This window comes from Pelecanus crispus, chromosome 10 (genome assembly GCF_030463565.1).
Source record: "Pelecanus crispus isolate bPelCri1 chromosome 10, bPelCri1.pri, whole genome shotgun sequence".
Classification (NCBI taxonomy): Eukaryota; Metazoa; Chordata; class Aves; order Pelecaniformes; family Pelecanidae; genus Pelecanus; species Pelecanus crispus.
In genome coordinates this window covers 7,391,937-7,402,543 of record NC_134652.1, presented here as the reverse complement: position 1 = coordinate 7,402,543, position 10,607 = coordinate 7,391,937, and the positions used below count along the sequence as shown (strand labels likewise).

The window sequence follows — 10,607 nt, the reverse complement described above, 5'->3', positions numbered from 1 at the left end:
CGGGAGGCTCCGGGCAGGGCAGAGCCGGGCAGGGGAGCAGCGGGGGGCTCCGGGCAGGGCAGAGTCGGGCAGGGGAGCACCGTGGGGCCCGGGCTGGGGAGCCCCGGGGGGTCCGGGCAGGGTAAAGCCGGGCAGGGGAGCACCGGGGGGTCCGGGCAAGGGAGCAGTGGGGGGCTCCAGGCAGGGGAGCGCCGGGCAGGGGAGCCCCGGGGGGCTCCGGGCAGGGCAGAGCCGGGCAGGGGAGCAGCGGGGGGTTCCGGGCCGGGGAGCCCCGGGGGGCTCCGGGCAGGGGAGCAGCGGGGGGCTCCGGGCAGGGGAGCAGCGGGGGGCTCCAGGCAGCGGAGCCCTGGGGTCCCCGGGCAGGGCAGAGCCGGGCAGCGGAGCCCCGGGCAGGGGAAAGCCGGGCAGGGGAGCCCCGGGGGGCTCTGGGCAGCGCAGAGCCGGGCAGCGGAGCCCCGGGCAGCGCAGAGCCGGGCCGCGGAGCCCCGGGGTCCCCGGGCAGCGCAGAGCCGGGCCGCGGAGCCCCGGGGTCCCCGGGCAGCGCAGAGCCGGGCCGGTTCCGCCGCCGCGGGGTGGCGCCCGGCACCAGGGCTGCGCCGCCGCCGCCGCCGTGTCCGCGCCGCGGGGATCCCCCCGCACGGCTCCGCGCATCGCCCCGCGGCCTCCCCCCGCCGCGCAGAAACCGCCCCGCCGGCCCGGGACGCCCCGGCCCGCCCGTGCCCGCGTCCGCGCCCTTGCCCTCCCCCGGGCGGGCGCTCGCCGCCCCTCCGCGGGCTCTCGGCTGCGCGGCCGCGGGGCCGGCGCCAGGTGCGGCGGGGCCGCCCCAGGACTACACGTCCCGGCGTGCCCGGCCCCGCGGAGCCGGCGGCGGGGATGGCGCCTGCGCGGGGCTGCGGGGCCGCTCGGCGGTGCCACACCCCCGGGGGAGGGCGGCAGGAGCGCCCGAGCCCTCAAACCGGCGGGGAGCCCGCGGGGCGGGGGATGGAGTAGCGGGGCGCGGCGCGGCGGGGGCAGAGCGGCGGGGAGCGGCCGGCTCCGCCCGGGGCAGCGCGGAGGGGAAGGGAGGGGGGCAGGGACCATGCGCGGGGGGACCGGGCGCTAGGGGCGGGTGGGCGCCCGGAGACTCCGCACCTCGGGAGTGACGTCCTGCTGCAGTGCCGCTGCCCGAGCTCGTCAATGGAGCTGGAAAACATCGTTGCCAACACCGTCTTGCTGAAAGCCAGGGAAGGTGAGAGAGCGGCGGGAGGGGAGGGAGGGAGGAAGGGGGGGGCCCCCGGAGCATCCCTGGCGCAGTCGCCCCCTCCGCCGGGCGATGCCCGCGGGGCTGCGCGCCGGTCCCGCCGGCGGCGGCTTTCGGGGGGCCATGTGGCCGAGCCGGCGTTGGAAACGGCCCCTCTGAGCCCCCGGCGAAAAGGAAAACAGCCCTTTCCCCGCTGTGCGCGGAGGTTTGGGAAAGGAAGTGAATGAGATTGCAGAGATTACAATAATTCACCCATCTCTTCCTTCCCCCTCTCCGCTCCCCCCCCCCCCCCCCCCCCCCCCCCCCAAATGTGGTCCCACAGATTGTGCTATTTCAGCGCCTATTGTTAAAGGTCAGCTGCAGATGCATTCATTCAGAAGGGCTTAGCAAATCTGCAAAGAGCTTTCCGCGCCGTGCGGTGAGACCGGCAGGATGGTAGCGCTTCAGCGTACGGCCATTGCCTTATTCGGCGTTCTTAGGTGATATCATGTCGCTGCAAACATGCCCGTTGTCGAGAGGGGGGCTGTCCCCAGCCGGAGCCGGCCAGAGGGACCGGGGGCTCGGTGTCTGTCCCCCCCCCCAGGCTGCGGATGCCCCGGGGAGCCCCGGCGGCGGGGCCGCCTCCCGCGGCTGGATGCTCGGAGCGATGCCGGTGCCGCCGGCACGGAGCACGGTGCTGAGCGCCTTAAAAACGCGCTCGGATGCCGGCTGCGCTGCGGGGCTCCCTCGGGCATCTCCCCTCCCGCCCCCCCCCGGGAGCCCGCAACCCCGGTCACCTCCAGCAGCCCGGCCCCGCGGGGCTTTTTCGGGAGGGGACGTGCTCGCCTCCCCCCGCGCCCGAGGGCGGGTGCCCCCCCCGGGGCGCTGGCCGCCGGGGGGCTCGGGGCTTGGCCCCGCTCCCCGCGGAGGCCCCGTCCCCCCCGGAGCACCCCCGGGCTGGCGGCTGAGCCCCAGGCACAAGCACCACGGCTCACGGTTGCAGCATCGCTTGCCACGATGCGAGCGTTTTTCTGCGACCCGTTTTTATCTGCGTACGTATGTATTGCCTTGCTGCCCGTTTAAAACAAGACCCTTTTCCCAAGCCTTTATTCGAACTTCTGTTCCCTGAAAATGCTTGCTAGACTGGGCGGGTTTAGGTGCGGTGTAACCTGCAGCCTCTACCTTTTTTTGGGTCCCCCCCCCCCCGCTGTCCTCCGAAGCGCCTGGAACTGCCCCGCAAGCGGGGCCGGGGACCGCTCGGGTGGACTTGGGTTTTGGTCACTCTGCGGCTATGGAAGTAGGAGTAAAGCAATATTAGTTTTGTAAAAGAAATAATTCAAATAGTCCTCCCCTGGAGCGATCCTTTTGCTGGGAAAATAGTTCAAATTGTAAAATAATGTTTATATAACTCATGGGCTCTTGAACTTGTGAGGCTTAGCTAAAGAGTAAAGTCCCGAGATCCTCCCAAAAAAGCTCTATAAATAATGAGGGCAAAGGTGTTACTCCGTTCAGCAGATCAGTGAATTACAACTTTCTGACTTCTGATGGAGAATTTTCTGTTGTCATTTTTAATGTTGTTTGGGATGCAGTTCTTGCTACCAGCAATACAATACTGGGTTAGATTTCAGTAGACTTCAGGAATACTTTGAAGGACTGGTATTAATTACAGTTATTGTGTGTTGTTTTCAGAGTGCCAATATTTTGCAAGTAATTTTAAATGTGCCACTCAGTTTTATGGTCTTTTTCTACCATCCTCAGCAAGATGGTAACAGTACTGTTGTTTTATTGTGTTAAAGTCGTATTAAAAAAGCTGTTAGCTATAATCCAAATGGCAGAACTTTATCAGGATTTACTCCAAACTATATTCCAACTTTTCTTTTAACCATGTATGAAGCTCCAACAACATTTTGTTTTTGTTGTTTTTGAGGCCTGGTGCTTATTTATTTTGAAAGTTTTCTTGGAGGGGGTGTGAAATTTTTTGAAATGAAGAACAAAGGACAAGTTAGGTACCTGACATCAGAGCCGCAAGTATTATGTCTGTATTGCCTGCGCTTCCACGTTTTTAGTTATCATCGCAAGCTGCTGTGAGTAAAGTGTTTCTAAAATTTGCAAGGAATGATGTAGGTGGATATCACTGCAGATGAAGAAGACGGGCAGCATACGGAAGACCAAGAGTAAAAGGAAATTAATGTATTGAGGATTATGGTATCTAAAAATAGTCCTGCAGACTCCATCAATAGATTTAGCTGGGTGAACATGTAGCCAAAGCCAAGTAAATGCATGCATGTTTCCACTCCTTAAGTCAAAAGTAGAAGCTATATGAGCTCAGTTACGTGGTGGTGGGTGCCTGCAATGTGGTACTTAATGTCAGAAGAAGGAAAACGATGGGATCTACTCTGCAGACGTTAGTAAAAGCAGAAATTTTATCACAGTTGCAAGGGGAACGCAAATCCAGTATCGGTATCAAAAAGGAAATTTCAGATTAGTTTCGAAGGGAGGTTTAGGTAGACCTGCAACGTTAAGTCCAATGGTGAGGACTTTTGTAAGGGACTCGGAAGTCGGGCTGAGTGACTACCACAAACATTTTCTAGCAAATATTGGTTTACATTTTGCAACTAATTTGCTTTGGCCTTGCTAGCAGTTTTTCTGTGGTCTCTTGTGTAAGTTCTTTTGTGACTAAGTTGTACGAAAGCAACCCCCCGATGCAAAGTGAATTTTTAGCTGAAATACCAGGAAGCAACTTTTATAACTGTTATACAAATACTTGCACTCAAATCCTGATGATTACAATGAGAAGCACACCCAGAATTAACTGATGCCATGTGATACATGAGTAATCTTATTAGAGCAACAAAGAGTAAATGCAGTTCACATACAAAAATGTATTTCACTGAACAATTTTGAGCAGAGAATGAACTTCAGGAAATCTTAATCTTTTTGCAGAATGTGAGGGTTTTGACACAAAATTACACATAAGTTACTTGTTATACTCAGAATTCTGCCAGTCTGAACATGTAAAAAAAAAATGGAGTTTTATTGCATTTGAAAGTTCATTTATAATTTATTAGGAATAAATTTCTGCCGTTTCCTCAATTATCATTTCTCATTTCTTGGATGCAAAATCCCATTTCACAAATCACTAGTCCCTTTTAGGACTGAATAGCAAATACATCTGGTTTAATTATAGGAACCAAATAGGTATTTGGGACCATCTCGTATTGCCTGGGGAAAAGGATAAGCAGAGAAGGGAAGACAAGAAAGATGAGAACCATAAAAAGAAAAGCCAAATAAATACAATTGCAGTCATTTCAGGTTGAGTAAGAACCCCAAATTATGAGGTGGTGAAACATTTATCTGGATCTTTTCATTAGCCTTCTTGTTTCTGAGTTTCGGCAATCACGTCCGAACCACGGGATCATCTGGCCATTGGTAATGGAGATGCACCATGCTGCTAACAGCGAATCCAGGTCGGTGAATGAATCCCAGTTCATTTTCCCAGTTTAAGGTTGTTTGACAGAGGACGTCATCAGAACCAAGGAGCCAGTGGAGGGGTCCAGGACAGACCGAGGACCGAGCCTCCCAATGTTTCAGAGGAACTTTAACAGCCCTAACCCAGAGAAGCTTTAAAACACATCTGTAAGAGTCATGCCTGTCAGAAGCAATATGCTGATAAAAGGCAAGTCTTTCAAAGAGGCCGATGATTAAACTATGATGTTTGTATGAAAACCAAACAATATGGTCAGATAAACATGACCAGGATATGGCAATTACCTAGATACTCTTCCTCATGATCCATTCCTTCCCAGCCATAAGATCAGTCTTCCCTCACGTTACCTGCTGCTTTCTTGGACAACCTGAAGCACATTTCAAAACCCAAATACAACTCGACTCTGAAATTGCAAAATCCTTTACAAATTTGTGCAGACAGACAATCCCCACCGCTTTAAAGTTTTAGTGATAACTAAAATTAGTCATCACAGTTACTAGTTTTAAAACAGTTTGGAAGATAAACTATTGTTTTTCTCAGACCTGGGGCTTCTAAAGTGCAAAGTTTACCATATAAACCTGGTAAAAGGAAAAAAAACCCAAACCTTCAACCACTAAAGCACAATGCAAGTGCTTTTTTTTTTTCTTCTTCCCCTTTTTAGGTAGACTGGAATTCTAAAATAAATTTATTTATGGCACCCAAGTAGAGCCTTTGATCAGCCTAGCCAAAAAGGGTGACCTTCTTTTATATATCTCAGAATGTTTTGGTGAGTGCACACTGATGCCATAAAACATGCAAAATGTGCCTGTTCATAAATTGCTATATTTTTAGCTTGCTTTTGCAGGATGATCACAGGAGAGATTTGTGCATGTCCTTATTGGCAAAAGACTAGCAATAAATCCTAAACAAGAAGCGTGATTGCTTTCCAAGAACTTGGCTGCAGAGCAATTGGAAAAAGGGCAGTAGAACAATGAAAAGCATATTTTGAAGGAAAGAAGGTGACTATAGCGACAGCCAAAACCCCATGGAGAATATGATTATTGCAGCTTAACTTTTAGCAGCTTCATTAACCGGTGCTCTGAATGTAGAATCTAAGGTCCTGTCCTCTGTCCCTTGATATAAAACCAAAGTATTTTGTAAGGAAAATGTTGTCTCTATAAGCAGAGGAAGCTTGCATGCAGTGACTCGATTTAGTTTTCTTTTTGGAGTTCAAGAGAAGCTCTCACCACTGCAATAGCTTAAAAAAATTTTTTTAAGTGGAATCAGCCATTACTTCAGATGTGGCAGAGTGCTTTTAAGCAGTAGTTTAAAAAAATGAGAGTCCTTTTCAAGCCTAGAACCATTTTTTTCTGGGGGGAAAAAAAAGTTGCCCCAAAGAGTCCAGAATATTTCATTATGTTCTAATCAAGGAAATAAAAAAAAAACAGGATTCTTCAGGCCTTTGTGAAAATAATGTGTAAGTCTGAACGGCTTCAAGATCTCTTTTTGCAGAAGGGACTTATTTCTGTAGCCATACCTGGCTTAGAGCAAGTATGGGGGCGTGCGTAGAATTGGCTTGAAATCCCTTTCCATGTTTTTTTTTTTTTATAGCAGGGCTGCTGCACAGCAAGTTAGAGCTGCTGTAGCTGTGCCCTTGGTGGGCACTCTGTTCTTCTGGGGTTCTCCCTGCAGCCCACTGCACCAGTTTGCAGTCATGGGCAGCAGGTCTCGGGGTGTGGCAATGCTGGAGAAACCAAGAGCTCTTCCACCCAAACTCCTGTACTGAAGAGAGAGGACTGCGCCCTTTCACGCGTGGTGTTGCTGTGGAACTGTGATTTTATAGGCTAATTGCTATCTAGCTTGTTGGGTTTGTAAGCACTTTAAAAAATATTTAGTCCTGAGCTGTGATGGTCTCTCAGGTTATTAACACATAGAAGCTATTAGCTAGTAAAACTTCTAGAACAAGTGTTAACTATGGAGGTTTGAATAGAGCTACTTACATCTGCTCCATTAATCTCATGTGATTGCTTTCCTCAAGTGCAAAATCGTAAATCTAGGAAGAGACTGCCTGTATTCATTATCAATATGTTCCTTTTCTGAGAAGGTTTTAACTTACTGTTGCAGAAATTGTCCCTTCAGAAAAGAATTTTCAGTATTTATACGAGACATAGGCATAATTTTGTGACTGTGTCTAGCTTTTTGTATTAATTAAGAATATTCTGAGATAACTTGGGCAAAACTATCTGAAAGAGGTGGCTTTAGGGATGCTCTACTGAGAGTGTTACCAGGCCAGCAGCGCTTGGAGCAAACCAACATGTGTCTTTGTGATGAGGAGTTCCAGAATGAAAGCCTCAACCGCAGCCTTGCCCTGAGATGGCCCTACCACAAGCGTCCATGCCTTTGTCACCAGTGGGGTGGCGGATGGGTGTGTGCTGCCCTGGTTTGAAGGCACTGCAGAAGCAGCAGCTAAAGAGGAACGCAACAGCTCTGACTTTGCCGTTTCTAGGCCCTGGGGTATGTTATACTTGTTCGGTGGTTGACCTTGCTTCCTTTTTCCTTTATACCTGCGGACTGTACAATGGGTTACTATTGGGGGGAAGAAAAAAAACCAAACCCAAAAAAACCACCCCTGCATCATTTCAATCTGACTTCTTGGAAGATGAGCTCCCTTTCCAGGTACTGCTTTGCTAGCTAAGATCTGCTGATGATCTCTCTTTCCCCAGCTCAGAAGGTGAACATCTGCGTGCTGAGGACTTTGATGCTCGCAGTGAAGGGTCTGAAGCCCCAGTCGTGTATTCAGACTTATTAATACACATGTGCTCTGAGCCTCATAAACTCCAAAGCTGACTGCTAGGATGTAAGCAGGGTCCTTCTGCATGTGTAGAGACAGAAGTTGTATTTTCATTGCTTGGCTGACCTTACATATTTAGGCTTATAGCTGATTCTTCTCCTATATTATTTTCATGCCAGTGTTACTCCGTGAATGACTTCTGGTTTGTATTGATCCAGAGAGAGCTACTGAAGCTCTAATTTAAGTGCAAGTAGTGGTGCTGAAGTCAATAGGATTATTTCCATGGCTAAAATATCCACAAAATCACATCAGGGTCCATATCGGTGCATTGAAAAAGTTTAAAAGCAAATTATTTTATCAAAGCAGTTACTGCCTTTATAAAATATTACTCAAAACCAACCAAATAAACAAGGGTTCCCTCTTCCTTTACAGATGGATAGAAAATATCATCCTTCCTTTCTTTTTTTTTTTTTTTTTTTTGTCAATGAAAATGGTAGCTAAGGATCTAACTCATGCTCGTCTATGAGATCTTCCTCTGGATCTCTATTTCAGAAATATTCTGTATGCTGTACAAGTTTTCTGTGTGGCAGTGGGTAAGAAGAGAATCGATTGCTCCTTATTTTTACAGGCACATAATCTAAACAATAACAAGATGATATAATCCTAACATTTCTTTAAGACCACAGGATGTGAAATTAAATTAAAAGACCAGGAAAATAAAGAACCCTGCAGTTTGATTACACTCAGCTGGATTATCTTTGTAATTATTTTGCTTGGATGATTTAAAAATGCATACTGCTTTGTGAGAAAGATTAGGCAGGGAAACCAAAATTAAAGTAAACATTCTAAAGAAAATATTGCAAAGATGATGGGTATTTTTTTCATTTAAAAAAAGTAGTCGACAGAGTTGCCTGTTAAAATGAAAGGATGGGACAAAACACAGGTGAAGGGAAAGATGGATGAAGCTGCGAAGTCTGTAGAACTGGCTCAGCTGCTTTTAGTTCACATAATATCTCTTCAGATATAGTTGAAGAAACTGTGACAAGCATTTATTTGGGGAAGAAGGGCAAGCTAAAAGGAGTAGAAATACACACAATTACTTGAGACTCACTTTGGACCTGGGAGCGAATAATGCAAATAATATTAATGAAGGAAGGGTGGCTGGCTGTGCTTTAGGATGAAAATGGTTATTCACAGCTAACTTCTCAGTGGCACAGTGAAGGCTGAAAAATTTATATATCCATCATTTCCAGCACCTCCAAGTGCATTTACTATGCATGAGTAGTCCCATGGCCTTCAGGGGGGACTGCTTGGTGGCTGGAAACGCAGCTTGTTTGTGCTCAGGGTTCAGTCAGTTCTCCCTGCTGCAATGCTGTTCCAGTCAGTAAAACTGCACCGATATAACTGAAGTGAAACAAACTACTAGGGAAAGGCCTACTGTGTCATTTTGTCCCTTGTCTTCCATGCACTTTTTAAGGTTTGAAGCAGTTTTGGTATAAAAATGACTTAATCTGTGGGTCTATCTCTTGAAGTTGTTTTTGCAGTCCAAGAAATCTTGATTTTTCTGGTTAAATTTTCCTTACTCTAATCTCCTTACTCCTAATCCCTTTTGTACAGTTTTCATTCTCCAGTTATTTTCTGTTTCTCATCAGCTAGCATCTTGCCAAGTTTAACAGCTTTTGTTCTTTCCTCCTTCCAGCTTGTCAGCTTGGATGGTCTACCTCAAAATTTTGTGCAGTCAGTCCTCAGGACAAGTTCACTCGCAGCGGTGGGTTCCTAGGAGGTGCGCCTAGAGATGGAGCTGGTCCTGAATCCGCTCCCCATCCTGGCCACCTCAAAATCAGCTGAATAAGCTGGTCGAATGGGGAGGGACCCTAGGGCAGAGACAGTACCAAAGAGGGAGTTCCTCAGGGTATTTGGGTAGTTTCCATCAGTGAGGTTGCTTATGGAGTTCCTGGTTGCGCTGAGGATGCCAAAGAGGCCCTTAATAAGCAGTAGCAGCTATTTTTGTGTTAGTTGAGTATTCTCTTGGGTCCCACTGAATGCATGATTTCACGATGAGCTTGGCTTTTCCTGGTAGGCTGAAGTTGTATTACAAGTTCTAGAAGTTACCTTATTTTTGGTACCATACCTCTTTTGCCTGCCTACTCAGAGAGCCAGTCTCTACCTTGTGTGGGCATGCAGCACGGCGACTTCAGGGATGCTGTTTACTAGGTCCCAATGCTCCTGGACCGTTCCCCTTTTCCTAGCATCATTCTCCCAGTGAATACATTTGGCTGGTTTTGTTTCCTCTCTCTGTTGTAGTAGTGTAAATTTTTCTAGACCGAAATTCCCTTATTTTATTCTTCCCAATTTTCTAATCTGTCTAGTTTATTTTCCCTGTCCTCCATTTCTGACACCTTTGAATTTGAAAAGTCTTTGATGTACTGTTTCAAACGTATTTAATTAGATTGAATTAAATGTCAGTTTACTGGACACATCTAAGACTTTTTGTGTATTTTCTCTCTCGTATTATCCTCAGTTGTTCTTTGGTCAGTGTTTAGTCTATGTGACAAGGCTCCTATCTAAAATGACTGAATCCCCCCCCCACCCCATGCATGTGTTATGGGAAACCTTCATGATTCTATAGGAAGTGTTTATTTCCAATGAAAGGTTTAGACTCTGCCTGAATGAGCTTGCTCCCTCAGTTCTATCTAGCCATCTAGTGTGTCCCAGGGAAGGGACTGCCTGCCAGAATGGAGAAACTCTGTGACGTTACAGTTGCGCTCACTTGGCAGCATCTGCAGAAGGCACTGATGGGGAATCTCATCTTGTGAAAAAAGTAAAAAGGAGCAAAATGCAGCTGGAAGAAGAGGAGATTCAGAAACAAAGGGAAGATGTCGGTGATGCCAAGTGAAAGCAACACCAGTGAGTCCTCAGTGACGCTTCTGTCAAAATCCCCCTGTAGACAGCACAAGGGAACTGGCATCTGTGACAAGCAGATGAATTGGGAAGAAAGGACGCTAGGCTAATACATCATTTAGCCAAGGTTGCCAAAATATCTGTGGAAGATATATATTTCATATTGGTGCCGTTCAATGCTTCTCATTTTATTTTGTTTGGGATTTCTGTTGATTTCGTCTTCCCATTGC

At 48.3% G+C, this 10,607-nt stretch overlaps 1 protein-coding gene across 1 annotated transcript in view; it reads left to right on the top strand.

Annotated features, from left to right (window-relative positions):
* Positions 1-1,176: 1,176 nt before the first annotated feature.
* GRK5 (G protein-coupled receptor kinase 5) overlaps positions 1,177-10,607 on the top strand; it is a 173,340-nt gene continuing 163,909 nt past the window's right edge. Inside the window, exon 1 of the mRNA XM_075717417.1 lies at positions 1,177-1,228. Within this exon, the coding sequence (XP_075573532.1) occupies positions 1,177-1,228 (52 nt within the window). The remainder of the gene's footprint in view (positions 1,229-10,607) is intronic.